The sequence below is a fragment of the Telopea speciosissima genome, chromosome 1 (genome assembly GCF_018873765.1).
Source record: "Telopea speciosissima isolate NSW1024214 ecotype Mountain lineage chromosome 1, Tspe_v1, whole genome shotgun sequence".
Taxonomy (NCBI): Eukaryota; Viridiplantae; Streptophyta; class Magnoliopsida; order Proteales; family Proteaceae; genus Telopea; species Telopea speciosissima.
Genome location: NC_057916.1, coordinates 7409202 through 7433582, shown reverse-complemented (window position 1 = coordinate 7433582; position 24381 = coordinate 7409202). Strand labels below are relative to the sequence as shown.

The 24381-nt window shown below is 37.8% G+C and overlaps 1 protein-coding gene across 2 annotated transcripts; it reads left to right on the top strand.

Moving 5' to 3' along the window:
* Nucleotides 1–11342: 11342 nt before the first annotated feature.
* LOC122670804 (LRR receptor kinase BAK1) lies at nt 11343–22996 on the top strand. 2 transcript variants are annotated; one of them, XM_043867795.1, is made up of 11 exons: nt 11344–11693; nt 12575–12707; nt 12821–12892; nt 15537–15680; nt 18304–18375; nt 18496–18567; nt 18662–18774; nt 19178–19309; nt 19383–19724; nt 19837–20231; nt 22459–22996. In XM_043867795.1, the coding sequence occupies exons 1-11, from the start codon at nt 11600–11602 to the stop codon at nt 22771–22773; spliced, it is 1884 nt and encodes a 627-aa protein (XP_043723730.1). In that variant the 5' UTR covers nt 11344–11599; the 3' UTR covers nt 22774–22996. The 2 variants fall into 2 exon arrangements, with proteins under 2 accessions (XP_043723739.1, XP_043723730.1); XM_043867804.1 differs by lacking the exon at nt 15537–15680 and having other exon boundaries at nt 11343–11693.
* The last annotated feature ends 1385 nt before the right edge of the window (nt 22997–24381 follow it).

The window sequence follows — 24381 nt, the reverse complement described above, 5'->3', positions numbered from 1 at the left end:
TAGAGATCTTTTTCCCTTATAATATTTACAAGATTTTAAGATAATTACACAACCATGATTATTAAAGCTTTCAATTTGAAAACTGATTTTACTCTCCTAACTTTACCTTTTCTTTGCAAGCAGATAAAGCCTTCCTACATCAGCCAAATGGAAGAGGTTGATTATGCATTAGGCTTTTTGACAAATAAATAATCGTTTGCATCTAATAATACTTAACGGAGCAAAGTTGGTAGTTCCATGGATTAATAATATTATTTTTGGGAGAAAGTTCCCTGTCCGGGAGTATGGCCTATGCCAGCACTCCCATGAGTCTATCTCTCTCCTCTCCATTTGAAAAGACACCTTTGCCCCCTTGTTTTGAGGAAGACACATGGGAGTGCTGGCTTAGGCCACACTCCCGGACAGAAAACTACTTCCTATTATTTTTTTACATAATTTAACTAATATTTTTGGATATAATTTTATAAAATTAATTAATTGTTTTTATAGTAATATTATTTAGCGTAATGTTTAAATAAGAATCCATTAAATGCAGGCATTAACGTTTAAACTAGAGAACACGCAGGTGATACAATGAATTTTCTAATACTCATTTTATTATCTACTCCTCAAGTGGCTCATGTGATTCATACAACAATGAGTGCATAGAAAAGTCCACCCATAAAAAAATTTCACAAAAGTAATAGAGGCGTGGAGCATGAAATCAGCCCATATTTTATGAAAGAAACTCAAGAGTTTTAAAAAAATAGGAAGTAGCTTTCTGTCCGGTAATGTATCCTATGCCAGCACTCCCATGTGTCTATCTCTCTCCTCCTCAAAACAAGGGGGACAGAGGTGTTTTTTCATATGGGGGAAGAGAGAGATAGACTCATGAGAGTGCGGGTGTCGGCCACACTCCGAGAACCTTCTCCCAAAAAAATAATCCCTCCCAATTTTATTTTCAATAACTTCACGAGTTGTCACTATCTTTGACCCTCGTGTACCTTCCTTCTACATCCTAGCCCATCATCCAATCAAATTACTTTGGCTAACATTTTTTATGGTAATTATTAGCTTTAAAGGTTTCTTCAATAATGAGTCAAATCAAATCCTGAAGAATATTTTTCTGGATATACTTATTTAAGAAGGAGAAAGTTTTTCTTCACCCACCCACTGTGAAAGAGAATTGAGGGTCATAAATCTCTCTTTCAATATGAAGTATGGCGTTACCCTAAGTTTTTCTTCATCCACTTTAAAAGAGAATAATCGAGGGTCATAAATCTCTCTTTCAATATGAAGTCCGACATTACCCTTAAGAGTCCCATTCTGTCTCTACACCGTGGGTGAAGAGAAACTCAATCCTAACTCTTAAGAGAAAAAGAAGAAAGAAATATCGTTGAGAATGGAAGAAGAAATGGCCGAAGAGATATGGAAGTGGGTGTCATGTACGGAGTCAACCAAAGGTCAATAAAAAATGGAACACTTGAAGAAGAAGATCGGAGATTACTACTAATTTAGTCTCTTCTTAGTCATACACTATAGGGGCATAATCCAGAGGTTAACATCTTCACATCTATTATTAAGCATAGTTAGTAATACTAAAATAGATTAGGAGTCGCTCTCTGTACTGTAAAGTTGTTATATTTTGTTTTATAAATTATCAAAAACTTTTCAAATACATGGACTGATTCGTTAAGTGGGTTTTCAATAAAAAATAGATAGAAGATGCTTTTTGACCAATAGGCCTCTTAGACTAATCGCACGTGAAAACATAATTTCTACTTAAAAGATTTTATAAACTGGGGATGATTAGCTTAATAAAGCATCTAATCAGCTTTTCCACTAATTATAAAACTTAATTAGTTGTTGTTTGTTGACTATAAACCACTCTCTTTGTCTCACTCACAAGTCACACCCACTCTATCTTTATATTATCCATCGATCTCTCTACGTTCTTTAGATCTGGCTTGAGTTTCTATGCATGTAATTAAGAGGGAAGACTTCTTAATCCATTTGGGACACAAGAAATCTTCTGTTCCATCAATGTTTATTTTCACTGTTTTACTAAATTAATCCATATCTGCCTTAGTCCATCCGCATGTATTGAAAAAGTTAAATCTTTTCTAGAAGGAAAAACTTGATTATACTGTTTAAGAACATTACCTAATTCTATAATTATGGAGAAATTAATCTGCTAAGTGGAAGGAATCCTTGACTAATGTTTGATTTCATTAGGCATACCTGTAATTGGATATGGTATTGCTCTCCATCAATTCTGATTTAAATCAAATCAAAATCGGCCTAGAATTGATAGGAATCAATTGGAATCTTAGAAATTAGAATCAACTATATTATTGACTAAAAGAAGAATAAAATGATCCAAAATGAAGATCTAAGTGTATTCACCCACAGCTTGCTCGCTACCTTATAAAAAAGGTAAAAAGATAAGGGAAGAGGTTTTCTAGTGGGCATAGCGATAAAGGTAGGGTAATTATAGTGATAGGATGTGACTTAAAGGTAATTTGGAAACTATATTCAATAAGAAAAGTATTTATACCTTCCTCGTGTTGGATGGCTCCGAAGTCAGTTTTTTGGTTGACAAATAAAAAAAAAGGGAAAAAAATCTCTACTTGGAGGTGTTTTCCTATGCCCTCTCACAAGACACCGTGAGATGACATGTCTACCCTCTGGATAGATACCAAAACATGCTCATCGATTAACCCAAACGCCTGTGTAGAGACTATGCGACCAAGTAGAGATCTCTTTCTAAAAAAAAATTCTTCAAAAGATATAAACTTTTTTTCTATTTTTCGAAGAGGTGATTGGGCCATAGAAATGCATTTCAATCCTTGGTTTTTTAAGTTCTGATAACTTCATTGATTTTGTGAGTCATCCCCCACAGATCAAGATTAATTAAAATTAGATAAGAAAGCTTTGTCACAATACTGATAAGAATCACAATAGATTCTCATAATTCAAGACGCTAGAGGGCTGAATCTCTGCCACTTTGTCACTCTTCTAAAGAGTATAGGCTTTCCCTATGGTGTAACCGAGAGTTTGCAAATTGGCCTCCAAGATAAAGAAGTCCTATGGCTTTTGGTAATAGTTGTGCATTCACTTATTGTGCCCCCTTGAGCACTTCGAAGTTGTATTCTGTAATAAAGTAATATTAGAAAAAAAGAATTACTTATCTCCTATGGCTAGGAGATCAATTTAGACTACACTTGATTGAAGGAGTCTTCAAATATTCCCAAACTTAGTAACACATCTTCCTGCAAGTAATGAACATCAAATTCATCGGAAAAGTTGATGGGACTACGTCATGCCATTGATCACTCTCCTTAAAACTGTAGATGCTTCCTATGGTGCAATTTGGGTAATGCAAAACATCCTCCAAAAAATAGTCCTACAGGTCTTTCCAGTAGTTATTGCACGTTGAGACACACGAAGGATGTGTTCAATCAATAAAGGGAGGTAGGACTATGAAGACTTCTCAAAACAGTACATGAAATTGGCAAAAACTTGTGAGCGAGTGAGAGAGAGGCTGACAACCCCTCTTTATAGTGGGGATGTACCATTTGACACACTTGTCTGAAGAGGTATGAGACTTCAGACCCATCTCATGTTTGAGACACACTGTCCAATGTTCAATGCAATTTAGTTGGAAGTCTCTCATCTAAAGTTGGTCAAGCCTCTCTAGACTTTGGATGAAAAGCATTACGCAGAAGAGCTGTGTCAAAGATCTGGGTAGAGCCCTACATATAAAGGTCTCTAACCAACATCGGAAACATGTCAAAAGAAAAAAAAAAAATATATGACAAAGGGAGAGTGATAGGCAAACCGCTTGTGTGCAGTAAATTAGCAGGTTGGATCAATGGGGGTTTGAGCTAGGGTATCACACAAGAGGTGTTAGGGTTATTTCAAAAGAAGAAGAGAGATATAGATACAATGGGCACTATCTTATGATACACCGACGGTGTGTCCAGCCTTTCCCTTCTTTTAAATTTTTTGATATTTTTTTTTGGGCTCATGTTCTCTGTGCCGCAGTGTGCTGCACTCAGACACATGGGTCTGCCACTCAGGGGGGCAGATTGATCATTGTGCCCACCCCCATGTGTCTGGGCACAGCCTATGCCCCCAATACAGAGAACATTCTCCCTTTTTTTTTTTTGATAAAAACTTCTTTTGATACTTTTAAAAATCGTTTTTAAGCCAACAGCTTTTTTGGGGTCAAAAACCAAAAAAAATTAAAAATAGGCAAGTAAACAAGACGTGTTAATAGTCTGGTTTGCTGATGCCGGTACGTGCAAAGCATTCATTTTAGTGTCTTCGTCCGTTAGTTACTGTGACCTTTTATGGTAAATTAACAAGAATCCATGAAGCCTCACCAGCTTCCCATTTTGGAGAATCCCTGGCCATATCATTCTCTTCTTGGGATTATTTTAGAGAGAAAATTTTTGGGTGTCAAATGATCGGTTAGGTCCAAGTTTCAATCGACCTGAATGGATTCAATTTCAGTCAATTCTGTTTTTATACCTGAACTTTTGTAAGCTCATCATCCCAAATTAACCAAACAAAGTTGAGGTGGAATTTTGAAATGCCATATCAGCATTTTCCCATCCCACCTAAGTGCCTCTAAACAAACAAGGATGTTGTACTTAATTAATACCATTAAAGAACAACAAAATAGTCATTTTGGGATTACTCTTACCACACCAGTTTCTCCAACTCTCTTTCCACTGGGAGATTGTAGAATTGATGCGTGTAGCCCTAAAATCTACTAGTTTTTATTTTTATTAGATTAAAAGGAGAAACTCAACTTTTTCTTTAGGGTAAGGTACACGTACCCCTATGATGCACCCAATATTCCTCGTCCCCCTTAAGCGACTTAATATTTCACGTACCACTCCTGTTTTACACCCCAAATGCCAGATAGGTCCAATCCGTTAAATACCACAATTAGATGTCAATATTTTGACCATTTTACCTTTTGTTCTATTTTCTTAAATCTGAAAAGACTTAGTTTCCTCACTTATTTGTTGGACTAAACTAATAAAAAATGACCATTTTACCCTCTGTTTTATGTTTATAAATTAAAAGACCTAATTGCCCTCACTTATTACCCTAACCTAATTAGAAAATACTATTTTACCAAACTACCCTCATCTTCCCCAAAATGGTTTTTCTCTTGAATCTCTGGAGAGCGGTTTTCTGATTTCTGCATCTCAAAATCCTTTTTGCCCTAACCTCTCTCCATCTCAAAATCCTTTCTATTTTTGGTTTTCTCTCTCCATCTCAAAATCCTTTCTTTTTCTGGTTTACTCTCTCCATCTCAAAATCATTTCCTTTTTGGTTTTCTTTCATATGTTTCAATGGAATCTTCAAGAGTTTTTGCATTCATCCCACTCCGAAACGATTGCGAGGCCTGTTGTTGCTTGATAATTCCAATGAATTTGAGCTTTTAACTCGAGAGGGAGGAAAGAGAAAAGAACGACTTCCTTCCTTCCCTAAACGGAGACTCTCTCTATCTGAAATCTCATCCCTGATAGAGATACTTCTAATGATTTGATGAATTATTCATGTCTTTTAACAGTGTGGTTAACTGTTGTTCCAATTCTGCTAATTAATAATTAACAAGTAACCATTAACTCTTATTCATTCATATTCTGTTTTTTGGGCAAAAAAAAAAAGGTACTGTTATCCCTATCAATCGATTGTTTAATCTCTTATTTGAGTTGGTTTAATGTCTCTGATCCTATTCCTGTTATTGAAATTCAAAGGTTCAAACCCTGTTCTTAGAAGCTTTATTATCCGCTGATTTAAGACTTGCGGCTCTCCTGTTGTGTGTCTCAGTTTTAACAATAGTGTTTTTTTAGTTCAGGCGGATTTGCTAATCAGATCCTACCACTGTTTTGGGGATTCACAGGAAACCCTAGGACTAACACTCAACCAAAACTTGGGCTCCATCTGAGGCCTGAATCCCCCTGCTCCACATAAAAATCACTATTTTCTGAGTTTTCTCGATTCTATAATGTTTTCGTGTTTTTTCTTTCCCACTAATCAAATTAGCTTTTTCAGTAGTGTAGGGAGAGAACCCTCGACGATGGCAGTTCAACATGGATATGGAGTTCATCCATCATTCAATCCTAATCCAGGGCCTGAATCCCCCTACTACACATAAACTCATCGCAAACCGCGGCCAGGAGAGGGTTGCTAGCCTGCGGTTGCTTGACATTCGGCCAAGGGGTTAAGTTTCTCCCATTTGCGGTCTGCCGTGACCTGCAAATCCTAAAGTTGATATTTTAAGAATAAAAAACCATTTTGAGGAAGATGAGGGTATGTCGGTAATTATGCCCTAATAAGGGTATTTTGATAATTAGATTGGATTAAGTTATTAAGAACGAATACTGGGGTTAAAAGGGTCTTATCAAATTAGGTTAGGGTAAAAAGGTCTTTTCATATTATGAACAAAAAGGTCAGAGTAATTAGGCCTTTTCAAATTGATAAATATAGAAGAAAGGGTAAAATGGTCAAGTTTTCCGTTTCTTGAATTCTTTCTCCACTGGGTATGCAACGGTTAGGTTGGGTTGGTTTTTAAGAACAAATATTTAAGGGTAAAATAGTCTTTTCTAATTAGGTTAAGGTACTACATAATTGAGGGCAATTAAGTTTTTTCATTTATAAAAATAAAACAAAGGGTAAAATGATCATTTTTCAATTAGTTTAGATCAACAAATAAGTGAGGGTAATTAAGTCTTTTCAGATTTAAGAAAATAGAGCAAATGATAAAATTGTCAAAATATTGGCATTTAATGGCGGTATTTAACGGATTGGACCTATCTGGCATTTGGGGTGTAAACTAAGGATGATACGTGGAATATTGAGGGGTGATACGTGGAATATTGAACCGCTTAAAATGGATGCATTATAGGGGGTACGTGTACTGTACCCTTTTCTTTAATGTGGTAGGAAGAACCGAAGAATATAGGGTTGAGATCTTAGATTCAACTTCATACGTGGAAAGAAATTAACATGGAGAGAGAAAATTTAAACAAACCAAAAAGGAAAGAATAAACTCTATTCTTAACCCTTTTTTTTATGGCTATACACATAGCAAATCTCCTAAATTCCTATGATCAAGAGATTCAAATCCACTAATTGAGGATAAAGAGATTTATTTTTTCTATCCCTATCTTTTCATCTAAAGGCACCAATCCACTTAGTTTTAGTAAAGAGTCCATAAACTCTGGTTTTCCACCTATTCATTACATGTCACACACATTCTCCAACATGCTCTTTGACTTGGAATCCATCATATCTTTCATTGTCAATCCCACTAGTTCACAATAGGGTCCCAATTTTTTAATTCACACCATTTCAAAATTTCAATCTCAGCATTAGATTATTGTTTTTAAGCTTCACATAGTACCAACCTCCTCCACCAATTCAAGGTGTCAAAAGGGAATTATATTAGCAAGAATCAAGTGATATCGTCCATGTCGATTTACAAAAGTACCCCTTATTAATCCACTAATTGAACAACTAATCTACATTATACCAAGGGATGATAATGTTTGGATTAAAATCCTCTGCAATTCCTTCATCTAGCAGTGCCTTGCAGTTCAGGTCTAAGAACTCGACATGTGGAAGATGCTTCATCCAATGGTGTGAGCTCGATTGACTCAATTTTGTTGTCTCTCGGGATGAATAGAGAATCTCTTCATTCACGGTAATTTTGACGCTATGATTGGACTCTTGGAAGAGTGAGTTTCCTCGTCAACTCCCACCCCATGATGATGAAGGTTTGAAATACCCTTCTATCGGTCAAATTAGAAGGTTAGATGGTATGTATAGAGAAGTGTTACACTTACCTTTCTTGGTTGGGGGGGGGGGGGGTGAGATGGTAGCCGGGAGAAAAACAATTGCTACTACGGAGAAAAAATAGGTCGACCAGGTGACTTTATAGAGGAAATCTGACCTCCTTCTCTAAAAAGAAAATGCAAGAATTCAAGGTTGTACCACCAGGCCCAAACACAGGCCGGAAGAGAGAAATGACTGCCCTATTGATGCTTCAATGTGTGCTCTGCACATAAGGGCCACAATCCGCCATTGAGAATCCTTCCCCAAGTGGTTATAACCTCTCAGAACTGCTTAATGGTAAAAGAAAACTTGGTGCATACAAAAAAGCATAGATGACCACACTGCCTCATGAAGGTTATATATATTTTCAAGGAGAAAGTTCTTTGTGGGGGAGTGTCTGTTCTATGCCCAAACACAGAGGAGACAAAATAACCACCCTACCCCATGAAAGGTGATAATGATTGTCCTATTGATGCTGCCGCATGTACTCACATTGGCCCCCGCACATGCATAGAGCCCAACACTCCCCCAAGAGAGAACTCTTGCCCATATTTTCACTTTACTAAATACAAGAAGCAGACTCAAAATATGTTGGTACTGTACTAAGCAACAGTGCAATACAGACGGATTAAATGCGCAATTGCCAAAAAGCAACACAAACAAACGAGTCCTTAGGAACGTTTCCCTTTTAAGAGGTCTTCCAGGGATACATACATTTCCATTTTACTAATATACGAGAAGCAGGACTCAAATACGTTGGTACTGTACTAAGCGACAGTGCAACACAGATGGATTAATTGCGCAATTGCCAAAAAGCAACACAAACAAACGAGTCCTTAAGAACGCATGGCAATAAAGATACGTAGAATGGGCCAGGCAAAATGAGTGGACACGTGGCAATATCAACGGTGACACACGTTGACTGCATCTTCACCATGTAAAAAAGGCCGTGCGCTTTTTCAACATGGGCCCCACGCACCACAGAATGTCCAGAGAAAGCGACCCCAGCTTCTTCGGTGGTCCGGAAATTTGTACTATATTTCCCGGTCTCCTTCACCGGCTGCTGCCGGTTCCTAACGGGACTCATTCAAGTTTACTTTACTTCCTTAATTAGTTAATATTCCTCCCTTAAATAAAGTTTTAAGCGACCTAATTAACACTAAAAGTAGCCCAGAATCCCTGAATCTTCCCCCAAATTTAGCGACTACTCAAAGTGGGGGCCACATGGGCCCTACCAACCACCATCACCGTCATCATTTCATGGATGAAGAAACAGTGAACTCCACTACGACAGGTTCCGTCAAGTTCACCATTAATTCTAACGCTTTCCCTAATTTGCTTCGTTTATAACGGTTCCGTTACGGTCAGCTGTATCGTGTCGGCCTATTCCAATAATTACCATCTCACATCACGGTCACAATCGTAAGATCATCTGACCAAGTCAACTTTTATTACTGGGCAATGACCAATGGCCAATGGCCAATGTGCATCTTTCTTTGGTGGGACCTTGTGGTGTCCAAAGGATCAAATCTAATTTACCTCAACTAATTTACTAATGCTGCCATTGGTTCCTTACACATGAGCTCATCATTGTGTGTGTGTGTGTCTGAGAGAGAATCAAAATTTCAAAATCTAAAGGGTTTAGGTTAATTGGTCAAAGTTTTGGAAATTTGACTGAGGGTGTTAATTGTGATCATTCATGGCATTTGTAAAAGGAATAAAAGTAATTGAATAGGCACAGCACGCTTGGTTCATCTTGTTTAAATTTTCTTATACACATGGCAGTCGTCATGGGTCACATGTACAACCACTTCATCTTTTTTTTTTTTTTCTCCATTAACATCCATTTCATCTTTTTTTTTTTTTTTATGATAAGATCCATTTCATCTTCTCACTTTGCATGTGTTTGACCCAATGCTTTTTTGTTTTTCACACTTCGTGAAATAAAATCGAATTGGTAGGTTGAAGGTGCATTGGAGCACACAGGGTGCATCGATATCAAAAGGAGAGAGAATGTCAGAAGAAGAAAGAGTGTAATTGTTATAGCTTGTATCCTAGTTGCCCTCCAATATATGATACTATTTTGTCACACTTATGAGGTGCGCTCTCCCAATGACATTTGGTTAGAGAACTCTCACCCTTTTAATATATATATTCCTTGAAGGATCGAAATTTCTATATCCCATAAAAAAACAAAGAATCTCTTCAATTATGGATTTTGCCGTTTGAATAGAACTTCTAAAATGATTGGGAGAATAGTTTGTACATTTGTATACAAGAGGAGTTCATTATGACATCCTAGCGGTGAGATTCTTTTCACCTATAATAAAGAAAAACTTTTGCTTATTTGAACCATTCCTAAAAAAGTGATTTTGAGTTTTAGTCTTTTTCCATCACCTAGGGCTATCCACACAATCTCCCATGATTCTCAGGAGCCTTTGGGTGTTTTTGGTCCATATGGGCACACGAGCCTTGGGTTTGCATGATCTACTCAAAGGATGAATTGAGGATTTTTTACCACAGAAAAAATTATACATACAAAGAATTTTTTGTCCAAGGGCATGGCCTACGCTAATACCCTTGGGTCTATGTGTTTCCACCGCCCAATAGATGATAAAAAATGTCATTTCATAAAAACAATGTGAGAGATAGACACAGGGATGCTGGTGTAGGTCACACTCCCAACAACTACATTTTATACATATACATTTATGGGAAAAAGATATTTATTTGGTGGTGTTTATTATGCCTTTTCACAAAACATTGTGAGATGACACTTGTGTAACGATCATGCGACCAAGTAGAGATCTCATGCCCTATATTTATTTACACAAAATTTAAACAATTGGGATTTAAGACGCAATGTACTTGTTTTTGGGGTAAAAATTTAAGAGGTAATGTACGATGAAACAATTAATTAAACATCTTCCTGCATTACTCCATCACATTATGATGGCCGTGCGATGACGCGAGGAAAGGTATTAATATATTCTATACACGTGATGAAAATAGAGATGTACGGTCCAGATGTGTCACGTCAGCAAATCAAGTGGTGGTGCTAGGTAGACAAAACGTAACAAAGTGAACGGGACCTGTTTCGGATTTAGTAGCATATCGGATATCCGGTTTTAGGTAATTGTCGGAATATTAAATAAGGTTTTGACCTCATCCAAGGTGGCAATGGTGGGCCCAGGAGTGTGCCTTTGACCAAACGGAGGGGAAAGGAGCGTTCCCGGTTAGGTCTCTTTCCACGGTTGGGAGGAGAGAGAGAGAGAGTGTGAGTTTTGAGTTTTGACTAGAGTCGGGCAGCGGGCAGCACCACTTGGGCAGCTGAATACACTGCACGCCAGCTTCGCTCACTTAAGATCACCAGAAAGACAACAAAAAGATAATCCTAAACCATTTTCGAAGTAAAGTGATAGATATATTTGTAAGAGTAAGTAAAGGAACGAGAAAGGAAATTTTCAGTGGAGAAAAGAAAAAAAATTCAGAAAAATAAAAGAAGCGAGTTAAAGGTCTTCAAAAATCTTCAAAAATGGTTGAGAATCTACTGCAAAACCTCTGTTTGGAATCAGTGTTGTCATCTGATGGCTTAGGCTTTTGATTTTGATTCGGTTGAGGTTTCATTCGACTGAAATGGTGGAGATTTTGTCCAGTTCTTATGAATATTAATGAGTTAGGGTTTGGGATTATAGGGTTTTGCTGATGCAGAGTATCAGTGGAATTCGTGTGGATCTGAGGAGATTTTAGCTGGAGAGACATGAGAGTCATGGAGCGAGAGATCGCGACTTCGGTACTACTCTGGTTGGTCCTGGTGTTTCATCCGTTGACGAAGATCTGTGCTAATGTGGAAGGTATCCGCTTACGTCGTCCTTTTTGCAGGGTTTCTTTAAGACTTGGATCTTTGTTTTCAGTATTTCCGGGGTGTTGATTTCACGAAACGAGTGTGTTTTAAACTATTTAATGATTGCTAACATGATACTGGTTGCTGTTGGATCAAAACAAGACAGGTGTAAACGAATTTTCTGCCCAAGGCGTGGTTGTGTTAGTTATTTCAGATTTATTTCTCCCCTCTCCTCCATGTTATATGTTTTGGTGACCTGAATTAAAAATGAACTTAAAAATTGGGTAGTTATTTCAGATTTATTCCTCCCCTCCCCTCCAAGCTGCTGATCTCCTGCGATGTTTTTCTTTTTCCCAATCTCATTGCCAATTCACAAGGTTGGGACTTAGAGAACTGGTCTGACTTGAATACTTTCCTGGTACCGTGATAAACTCTTGATTTTGTAGTTGCGGCAGAGATACTGGTAATTGAATACTAAAGTCCCGAGTTGTATTTGCATGGAATTGAGACCCTAATGGGTTCTTGACTTGGGTAATGAGTTGGTGAAATTAAGATTGAACATTGCTTGTTCAACATGTGTTTGATGTGTTTCTATTTCTTTGAGCTAGTTTCATTAAGAAAACATGGTATCAAAATTGCACAAAGAATGGGCGACTCTAATAAATTTGCAGTGCTGTCTAAATATTATACTATTTGCTTCTTGGACTGCTAAATTCTCCTGTTTCTGTTTTCAAGTACGATTTTCCTGTAATGTCGTCACTGCTTTTGGCAATTGAAGAAACTGATTCTTTCTCTCTCTTGCTCCAGTCTTTGCATTGCCCTCTGGAAATTTATAAGTTGATTTACTGATTTTAATAAGCAAACTAATTCTTCTTCCATTTGTTTCTCCAGGTGATGCTTTGCATACCCTTCGGATAAATTTAGAAGATCCTAATAATGTCCTGCAGAGTTGGGATCCTACCCTTGTCAATCCCTGCACATGGTTTCATGTTACATGTAACAATGATAACAGCGTTATTAGAGTGTAAGTTTTTTACCTTTTGGTTATATAATGTTATATGCTTATTCTGTAACTTGCTGCTTGGAAGCCGATATTACTATCCACTTGCTGTTGACTTCATGTGGTAATGATTTCAGTGATCTAGGGAATGCAGCATTGTCTGGTCAACTTGTCCCACAACTTGGTCAGCTTAAAAATCTGCAGTACTTGTAAGTCATGCATCTATTCATTGACCTTGGATTTGATTTTCGGTTTATCGGATTATTGCTTGTTCTATATGTATTGCCAAAAGGTTTTCTTCTCTTGCTTCAATCCTGTGTTTTTCTTGTTTATGCTTCTTTTCCTTTTTTTGTAATAGAATCCTTGATTCTGTTAGTTTCTGTTTGGGTGTTCAATGTTCACAGGTATCAGTAAGATCATAGAAACAATTTACCAAAGAAAAAAGATCATAGAAACATATGAGTCAGAATTAATATTTATCAAAGGTTCAACCAGATAAGAAATTAGTGTGAAACATATGAGTCAAAGTTAATATTTATCAATGGTTCAATCAGATAAGAAATTAGTGTGAAGGATGTGGTAAAATATTAATTTTAGTTGTCACACAGACATACATAAGAAACACAGTCTGCTTTACCTAGAAAATGTAGATAGTAACTTCCAAAGTAAGAGAGGATTACCTTATAGTAACATTTCACCTGGTGGCAGGAATTCCATATATCCTGAGCTATCTTCATGTACTTTTTCTAATAGTTATAAGAATGTGAGTAAGGCTTATGTCAAGACTGGTTGTTGAACTTAAACTAATAACCCTGAACTGTCGTTGCTCAAATGTGGCATTTCTTTGCTATCCCTGAATATTTGATGTCCTTATGATGTAGATCGAAGCATGAAGAAGAAAATTACAAAAATAAAATTCAGGAGAAGTTACTGGTCACGCGAACATTAACTCGTGGTATGTGAACAGTAACTAGCGGTACTGTTCACGTGAACAGTAACTAGCGGTACTGTTCACGTGAACAGTAACTTCTCCTGAATTATATTTTTGTTATTTTCTTCTTCGTGCTTTGATCTACATCACCTTAATTCCTTCACTGCCTTTGACAATGTGTTGAAATCCTTTTATCCTACATCATGCATTGCTAGGCTTGATATCACATAGATATATGAAAAGTCAGGTTATTCCAGTTCTTATTGCGGACAATAAATTTGTAGAACAGTATGCTACTGGTTTGTGCTTTAATATTTTACTGATGGATTCTTTTCAATGATGCATCATGCCTGTTAGATCCTGAGACCATCGTGACAGTGACTTTAATCAGTTGATGTGCATATTAATGGATCAAGTGACTGCCGAAGCTTAATAATATTTAAGTGGTATGTATGCATAAACAAGAAAAAGCAAGTACTTAATATTAATAATCACACATATATTTATAAATTGGGAAGGGGTTTGCTGCCAGGCTGAGTGGCTGCTGCGCCAGAGTGGGGGCTAATGGAAGCGTGGGTACAGGCATCCAAGGGGAGGGACATGGTGGTCATTTCACTGCCCCATGTGAGAGGGCGTAGGGAGGCGCTGCCGAGCAGCGTTCTTTTTCCCTTATAAATTATATCCAACATTTTAGAACATACACAGATAAGGGGATACCAAGTACTTTTCTGGAAAGGTGATTGAGCTGTAAGGCTCAAGAGTCCCACAGAATCTGTGAGGTTGGAATTTTTGAAATATTAAGGGCTTATATCTGCAGATGGTATTTAAAGCATACGGATAAAATTTTTTAGTGAAATTGCAACTTGGTGGTTGCTGGTGAAAAGAGATGCTTGGTAACAGTTCATTTTAGTGTAGGAGACTGGTGGCAGTACCTGCTGAGGTGGTAATCATTTAAATTAGGTGGAAAAACCTGACCCAACCCATAACACACAACCATATCCACACACCCCTGCCAAATTAACAGATGATCAAAGGACTCATTAGTGTCCCTAATGGGATGGAAATCCAATGAATTTCACACTTCCTTTTCTTTTGCAGAAACCTTAAACCATTGTTTTCTCTGTCTTAGAGATCTAATGATGCAGAAACCATAGTAATCAAGGCTTTCTTGTTGTCTTTCATTTCAAGCTTTTGGAAATCTCTCCTCTAAATTTCTGAAGCTTTGAAGAGAAGTTCCCTACCTATCTTCAAACCAAAGCTCTCAACCCATTGATTTCCCTCTGAGAGATCTCCTCTAATCATTGAAGCTCCACTAGCTCATGAGGAATGACACATTGAAGCCGATTTTTGCTGGGATATAAAATTTTCAGATCTTGAAAGCTCTTGAAACAAGTTGAGTGGAAACTGAATGTTGTTCTGAGATGGAGTCTGTGTTTTGAGCAGGGGAAGCTCCCTTAAATGAATCATGCCACACCAGTTGGTGGAGCTAAGGTTGATTTAGACCACCCTGCAGATCCGGGTCTTGCAGTTGATGCCTGTCCAATCACTGTAATTTCAAAATGAATGACTGTGAAACACAGGAAGTGCCTACACATAGAGTTTTGGCCCGTGGGTGATTTGGTAAAGAAGCCAGTTGGAATGATGGCTTAAGACCACAGCTATTTCCCTTTCCATTAATATATGCATCTTGATATCTTCATCTTACTTTACATTTTTTATGTGATTCAATGATTGTACCGCGGGACCTTTACTTTACAATATGTAGCCTGATGTGTACTTGAAATGTTTTATAGCAGAAGCTGTTATTTGTTTGGAAACATGGAGATTGTTATTTTTTTTCCCGCTTTCTATGTGGAGATTCATACTATATTAATAGTCCAAATCTATTAGAGGCTTACATCATGGAAATTTGTTTGTGACAGGGAGCTTTATAGTAATAATATCAGTGGAATTATTCCTGGTGACCTTGGGAATCTGACGAGTTTGGTGAGCTTGGATCTTTATTTGAACAATTTCTCTGGTCCCATTCCTGACAGCTTGGGGAAGTTGACAAAGCTGCGTTTCCTGTATGACATCCTTCACTGTAGTTTCTCATTGAATGAATTATTAGTTTTGTGTTTGCTAGTCCTCACTTTGAGTTAGCATTAGTGTAACAACAAGGGATTACTTGGTTGTTGATTATATAAGGCTTGCCTAGGGATCAGGTACAAGATTTTGTTCTGATATGCAACGTGGATTTAAGTGATAATTTTTTGAGCCAAAATTATCAAGAGCAACGCTATGTTGCAACTTGTTTGGATCTTGGGACAAGAATTATATAGCAATTTTAACGCAAATTATTTGGGAGGACTTGTGCTGTCTATCAAAGTCAAGCAAGTTACTTGATTTGTTGGAATTGAGCCTGCAGCCGAATTTGTTGACAATATCTAGTGTAAGCCTGAGTTTGCATGTTCTATTTCACTCCATCTTGGTGGCCTGAAAAAGTTTAGATTGTTGTGGTGAGCTCTATTTTTTATATTTATTGTTTGGTTCTTATCACAATAAATTGATTTTCCCTCAAAAATTTCATTCCAGGTGGAGAAGGTTGAATCTCTTATGACTATCTTTGAAGCCATTAAGTCTGCATTTATGAACTTCTAGTGTAGTTTAGCCGCTCTCCTAGTTCGGTTCCTGTTTTTGCCCCCCACCCTTTTTTGTGTGTGTGTGTGTGGGGGGGGGGTTTGGATTAACTTGGGTTAACTCATCTCTCCTATATCAACTATCAAGTCCCTGTTATGATGGGAAGAAATGCCTTAATAAAGTTCTAATCACGAGGATTTATACTTGAGTACAAAGTCAGAGTTGAGTAATCCTTTCAAACTTGATGTATGACACTTCATGACTAGCTGGACTCCTAGGATATTTTTTCTAGATTGTCAAATGATCCTGGGAACTCCTTTCTTCCAGTTTGGGTGTTTATCTGTTGTTTGGAGGTATATAGGACACAGACTTTTGATCCCTTTTAAGTGCTGTATTATTGGTGGTTGGAACTGTATTTAGGTTTGCTCTATGTAGTTCAGGTCTGGAGATTACTCCCCTAACCCCCTAATTTCTTTGACATTCCCACTTTCTGGGGATGCAGCCCCCCACACAACCTCCCCTTGGAAAAAAAGGGGGTTCTCTCCTTCCTGTTTGTGCAATTGGCATACACTATGTGCACAATTTATGTCATTGGACAAGGAAGCTCACCTTACATGTATTGGTGTGGAGGAGGATGATACAAGTTTGTCAGGTTAAGAATGCTGACCTTAATAACCTGATTTTATGTTTGATTCTTATTAATTCAATGTCAGTCTCAAGTTGAACTATTTGAATGACAACTGTTTTCAGGAAGATCTGGTCATTTCCGGAGCTCTCCCTTGTTTGGCTTATAACTCCAACAAATGCTGAACCTGACCTGTTGCCATTTCTCTAAGGATTGTGTAATACATTTATTCAGTTTTCCTATTTTGCCTTGTGCCCACCCTAATTTCTCTTTAGCTGCATTGATTGGCTGTTTTTTCTGCTCCACTTGTTTCATTGAGGCTGATTCAGTGACTCAGTGTGGTGGGTTAACCATTGTAACCAAGTTAACTTTAGAACAGCAGTGAGACTTATTTTCTTGCGAAATCTGAATTGAACTTATTAATAATTTCTTCCAACCTTCTATGGGGGAATTGAGAATTAGCATGCTGTCTGAGGGCTATACCTTCTGCCCTGAATTTGGGCAACAATAGCATGGGTTGACAAGTGTTAGACACAGTTAAAAACAATGGAGCAACCTTACTGTTGCACCAAGGAGCTAACCGACGGTCTTAGCAGAAAAACCATAACGAACCCTTTCTTGGTCTGCCAAAATCCCCAAAACTGATGAGAAAAACTGCCAAAAACTGGAACAGGCTTCTTTTCTGGTTTGAGGTGTGGTCGGGTTTTAAAAACTATGAGAAGAACAAGGGGCAAATAAAAAACAACCTGGGGAGAAGTGAGAAAAGACGTGGATGGGGTTGAGTTAATGGCAAATGTGACTTTAGATGGAGTTGAATGGCCAAACAGGATTCGCTAGCTGACGCCATCTAATTTTGATAAGGGTTAATTGATTCAATTGAGTTATCCTAGTTTTCATTCATAGAACCTACTGATCACATCAAACAGACCTATTTAATGGTTGTTTCAATAACCAACATGTGTTAAACCTGCTTTAGCTTTTTTTTGTAAACTCTACATCTCAATCATAGATCCGTTTTCCTCTTCACTATTACATCACAGCTATACATCATTCTGCATATAAAATTACCTGTTAGGAGGATGTGGACCACAGTCAATAACGGTAATGCCTCTTTGAAGCGGACCTTCCAATTTAGAAGTGTATTTTTTCTCATTTGTAGAATATGTGTGTGTGTGTGTGTGTATTTTCGGCTTTCTCCTGATCTTTGTTCATCTACCTCTGATCTTCTTGGGCCCTGCTGTGTTTAGGCTCCCTTCTGATGCTTCTGGACTTCCAGACATGCTCTATTTACTTTCTATGTTAAATTTTAGTTTCTGATCCCTCCCCCAAAAGAAATGGTGAAACATTCTGGATAAGATTTTCTCAATTATTTAATTTGTGATTACCCACTCTTATTATTCTGGATCTCAACATTGTGCTTTCTTGTAATGCTTGTGTAAGGATAGCCGGCTTAACAACAACAGCTTGACGGGTGAAATTCCAATGTCTTTGACTAATGTCACTGCCTTGCAAGTTCTGTAAGCATCGATTTCATCTCTTTATCAGTCATGTATAAATTGTCCCGATTTCTTTTCTTCTCCTTTGTGTAGTTTTGGGTACTTGAGTCTCCTGCTAATGTTTTGTTATGCAAACTGCAGGGATCTCTCTAACAACCAGCTAACAGGAGTTGTCCCAGACAATGGCTCTTTTTCATTATTCACTCCAATCAGGTTAATTGCTCTTAAAGCTCCCCAAAATCTAATTGTCTTTTGTTACGTCTTAGTAGAAATGATGTGTTAACTCCAGCTTATTTTAATTTTGCAGTTTTGCAAACAATTTGGGCTTGTGTGGCCCGGTTACTGGGCATCCTTGCCCAGGATCTCCTCCGTTTTCTCCACCCCCTCCATTTATCCCACCACCCTCGGCCCCATCTCCAGGTGATCTCTCCCTCTCTCTCTCTCTCTCTCTCTCTCTCATGGGCATGTACACCCATAATACTTCATTTTCTGTTGGTACAGAATGAGTCTTGCCAGCCAAGGACTTTCTACTTTTATTACATGGAGTTGTTTTCAACTTTGTTATGGAAACCTATGCCCTGTTTTTTTTTTTTTCTTCTTTTCCCCGTTCTTCTAGTCTTTTATTTGTTTTGTGTATTGCATCATTTTATTACAAAAGGATGATTTTTTCTATCGAGGTTCAACATCCATGAGCCTTGACACTATTGACTTTGTTATTCCATCCGTATTTCTTTTTATTGTGATTTGAGCTGGGTGGTGGGTGTGATGAATTCAGATCTGTGTTGGACTAAATTGCCTTACTCTCTGTTAAATTCCATTCCAGGAGGAAATACTGCCACTGGAGCAATTGCTGGTGGCGTGGCTGCTGGTGCTGCTTTATTGTTTGCTGCTCCTGCCATTGGGTTTGCATGGTGGCGTCGACGGAAACCACAAGAACATTTCTTTGATGTGCCTGGTGGGTGTTTTAATCTGAGTATATTGAACTTGTTTTATACATATTCTTTAACTTTCTTTAAATCCATTTGCAGCTGAAGAGGATCCAGAAGTTCATCTGGGTCAGCTGAAAAGGTTTTCTCTTCGAGAACTACAAGTTGCAACGGATAGCTTTAGCAACAAAAACATTCTCGGTAGAGGTGGATTTGGTAAGGTGTACAAAGGACGCCTAGCAGATGGTTCATTGGTTGCTGTAAAACGATTAAAAGAAGAGCGTACACCGGGTGGAGAACTGCAGTTTCAGACAGAGGTAGAGATGATCAGTATGGCCGTTCATCGGAATCTGCTAAGGCTCCGAGGTTTTTGCATGACACCAACTGAACGCTTGCTTGTTTATCCCTATATGGCGAATGGAAGTGTTGCATCATGTTTGAGAGGTAGGCGTGGCATGTCATTCAATGTTTTGTCCTCCTTTGCTTGCTGTCATTCTATTCTCTTAATGCTGTGGTGTGGCTATTTTACTTGGGATGTTAAATTGCTTTCTTGTAGAACGTCCACCTGGAGAACCACCTCTTGATTGGCCTACACGCAAACGGATTGCTTTGGGATCAGCTAGAGGGCTTTCATATTTGCATGATCACTGTGACCCGAAGATCATTCACCGTGATGTCAAAGCTGCAAATATTTTGTTGGATGAAGAGTTTGAGGCTGTTGTTGGAGATTTTGGGTTGGCTAAACTTATGGACTACAAAGACACGCATGTAACTACTGCTGTACGTGGCACAATTGGACATATAGCCCCAGAATACCTTTCCACTGGTAAATCTTCAGAAAAGACCGATGTTTTTGGGTACGGGATCATGCTTCTTGAACTTATAACTGGACAGAGGGCCTTTGATCTTGCTCGGCTTGCCAACGATGATGATGTCATGTTACTGGATTGGGTACTTATTACATCCTTTCCATCGATTTATTTTTCTTTTTTTTTTTCCCGTCTCCTATCAGATTCAGTTAGCTCATATTGTTATATCTATGATAGTTCTTTTGTTTTTGTCCTATTTAATGCTAGGATTGGGTTATATGACTTAATATGGCTGACATTGTTCTAGTGTGTGTTTGCTAACATGGATTTAGTTTTTTGTTTTTCTTTAATTTTTTTTTTTTAAAATAGCAAAAATGATTTCCCTAGAGAGATGAGCATAATTATACAGTCACCACTGTCCAGAACGGGCATATTTGTAGGGGATGGGAATTGTGTCAAGACTTTGACTAGAGTTACAATGTCACACTAGTGAAGGTGCAAGCACCTGTAGGGCATTAATGAGATTGGAATTCTGTTAAGAGATCACTCTATACCTTGCTGTCTAGACCTCAAGAGTTTTCTTTTTGCTCCCCCTATCCCACAAAGATGAATATCACTTTTTTGTGGTTAGGTAGTTATGACGTATGCCACTAATTACCCACTGTTCTTATTCAGTTTCCAAAATAATCCCCTATTAGTCCCATAATTTTTCATTTAGATTTTCTTTTTAATTTGGGAATGTGACAAATAACTTTACTCATTAATTGATACAATGGAATAATATGGGACATAGAAAGACTTCTGGAATTTGTTTGCGGCTGCGTCATGGGAGTAGAGAGGGAAGAAGAGAGAAAATTATATAAAGAAAAAGTTGTATTACTCGGAGAGAAAGAACTATGACAAGAGTATAAGACTAACAAGAACTTACAAAGACTTACAAACTTACATAGAACGTAAACTTACAAGAATCTCTCATACGTGGAGAGATTTTATAAACAAAAGAAGAGAAGAAAAGAGGGAGAAGTGGAGCACTATACTAGTGGAAGACTAAGAAGAAAGTGGAACACAGAATGGAAGGATTAAGTATAGTGGAGGAATAAAAGAGAAATGCAGAGACACTAATGCTAAGGACTCATAGACTTACTCTTAAAACGTCTAACAACTGAAAAACACTCCCCTTTTATAGACCAAGGGGTTATAGTAAAAGCAAAAAAGTGTACAGTAAAAAATAAATGCATAGTGACATGTGTCTAGTGCGGTAAAATTATCTTCAATAATATTGATCAATGCGGTTATCATGGACATCGTTCTGGGATCTTCACGTGACGATATTGCCAATAAGATTCCACCTTCTAGCCAAGAAAGGTAAAGATCCCAGAACGATTACCGCATGATCTGAATCAGACAGATTAGGATTAGAATCATTGAAGATATTTTTATTGTATTTGACACATGTCACTAGTCATTTACTTTTTACTGTACACTTCTTTGTTTTTATTATAACCCCTTAGTCTGTAAAAGGGGAGTGTGTTTGATTTGTTAGACATTCTAAGAGTAAGTCTACGAGGCCTTAGCATTAGTGTCTCTATCTTTCTCTTTTCTTCCTTTACTAATTCCTTCCATTTTGTCTTCCACTAGTATTGTGCTTCACTTCTCCCTATTTTCTTCTCTTCTTTTGTTTATAAAACCTCTTCATGTACAAGAGTTTCTTGTAAGTTTATGTAAGTTTTTGTAAGTTCTTGTTAGTCTTATGCTATTGTAATAGTTCTTTCTCTGATAGTAATACGACTCTTTCTTCTTTATGTAATTTTCTCTCTTCTTCCTTCTCTCTCTCTTTCTGTTTAAAGTCCTTTGATTGTGTAAATGGTATTTAATTAGAGAGTTTCAGTTGTATGTTGTAATATACTTGGAGCTTACTTGAAGAAGCAAGCACTAGCTACTAAGGTATGTATGTGTATGTTTAAGTATGTGTGTATGGTCAATTAATCACTTGCATCTTACTTTGCAAGATACCATGAATCCTGATTTCCACTTAACAATGTACTCATGTATAGGACCAGTTTCACTAGATGCTGAGTTGAAATGTTCTGTCTTCACTTAATTATTGTCGAGTTGACATGTAGGGACTTCCACGTTTTCAGTGGGATATTCCTCATCCATTTTGGGGACTAGGATTTTAAGTCTTCCATATCAATGCAGGACAGCAAATAAATAAATAAATAAATAAAGATGAAAAACCAAAGTTTGTGTTGTTATTTTTTGCAATGGATTGTTTGCTTCCCTAGTGCTGTGCTCAGTCTATGCCTTCTGCAGAAATCATTGTCTCTGCCTCCTTTGGCATGCACTGACAATGTCGGAAAATTTATCAGGTTAAAGGACTCCTCAAGGAGAAGAAATTGGAAATGTTGGTCGATCCTGATCTTCAAAACAATTATGTCGAAGCAGAAGTAGAGCAGCTAATCCAGGTCGCATTGCTTTGTACACAAGGATCACCAATGGACCGGCCTAAGATGTCAGATGTTGTGAGAATGCTCGAAGGTGATGGGTTGGCAGAGAGGTGGGAAGAATGGCAGAAGGTGGAGGTAGTCCGACAGGAGGTTGAGCTAGCCCCTCACCGGAATTCTGAATGGATTGTTGATTCTACAGACAACCTACATGCTGTTGAATTATCTGGTCCAAGGTGACCTTTGTCATTGCTTAAAAAGAAAAAAAAAAAATGAAAAAGCAATTATTTACCCTCTTATGTATTTTTTTTTCTTCCCCTTTTAGTTTTTATGTAAGCCCATCTTTTGTATCCAAAAGTGAAAATTCCTCATATTTGTGCATATGAATCTTTGGTGTGGGCTATTTTTGTATCATCTGCTGCAGCCATTTCTTAATGATGATGATGATGATCATGTAATGTTTAAAAGATCCTGGATGGACATTTCACTTTCAGGGTGCAAGAAGGCAACACCCAAACTCGGCCTAAGGGCAAAACATCATGATCATGTGTGTGTTGTTGCGGCTCCATTTTTTTACATATAAAATGCAGAAAAGGAATACTTTCTTCGTAAGATTTTGCTTGATCCAAGTATTTCATGTACAAAAGGACCTGTGGTATGGAATAGTATTCTAAAGGTGTTTGCCCCTTTTCCATTTGAGAGTTTGTCTGCAAATGGGCACCAAAGGACCTGTTGCTAAGGAATGGTATTCTAAAGGTGTTGTCTCTTTTCCATTAGATAGTTCAGTTTGCCTGCAAGTAGGCTCTGGTGCGATTATTTCCATTTGGAAAGATCCATCCATGGGTTATGAAGCCCAATGGGCTTCTCTTTAGTAATTCAATCTCAGTTTTTATTCGCTACTCTGGATTATGGTCATACAAGACAACGGTATGCACAGAGTCAAACAAGGCTTGGAAAGGGTAAACGAGCAAAGATACTATATAAAAATGCAACATCAATGATCTAAACCCCAATCCTCCCATACACTTACTTAGGTTGTGTTTGGTATGTATTCTAAGTCAATTCGCATCCAAGAATATGAAATCAACCCTGAATGCATATCAAACGCAACCTTAGGTTTACACAAGCTATCCCTAGAACATAGAGTCCATTTATGCCTACCTGAATCACCTCCTCTCCAAAAGCAGCATTAAACGAATAAAAATATTCTTACACATCTTCTTTGAAAAAGAAAACAAGACATCCAATAGGTAGATACATAACTCTTAAGACAATTTTAATCAAAACAGATCTGCTTTTAGGAATCGGAACCAATCTATTCCATTACTAAATGGAATCAAATATCATAGGATCCTCAACACCGGAATCAATTTGGAAACTCCCTGATTAAAAACACCTCTAGAATCCTCTGAATGGGTGCCTGACATGGACCAGAAGCCCAAAATGCCCCTACGCGATTTCCAGGTATTTATTCATTTATTAGCCTAAAATTACATAAGATTAAAGTTTGCTACGCTGCCTTTGTACAAATTCATCTATATCCTTTTCACATTATAAACAGTGGACTCGCATTGACACACTATCTCTCTCGTTGTAATAACGTAGGCCCCATGTGAATCCCATATTGATAAATACCAGTTTCCAACCCTTAATTGCTGTGATAATTTGATTCGTCACGTTCATGTCGTCACATACAGTTTTCCCGCAAAAATTGTCCCAACCACTCAAATATAAAGAAGCTTGTGGCCATGACTATCCGTGACAACTGACAAGCAGCGAGGTTTTGTCACCCACCCAATGAGAGGCCCAAAATCAGACTCTCATCCTCTGGCTTGCCACGTGGAATTC

Bases quoted from the DNA above. Each gene is read 5' to 3' on its own strand.
- LOC122670804 (XM_043867795.1), top strand. From the start codon at position 11,600: ATGAGAGTCATGGAGCGAGAGATCGCGACTTCGGTACTACTCTGGTTG. The intron at 19,725-19,836 runs GTAGGCGTGGCA...GCTTTCTTGTAG, and splicing joins TGTTGCATCATGTTTGAGAG to AACGTCCACCTGGAGAACCA. The intron at 20,232-22,458 runs GTACTTATTACA...AAAATTTATCAG, and splicing joins ATGTCATGTTACTGGATTGG to GTTAAAGGACTCCTCAAGGA.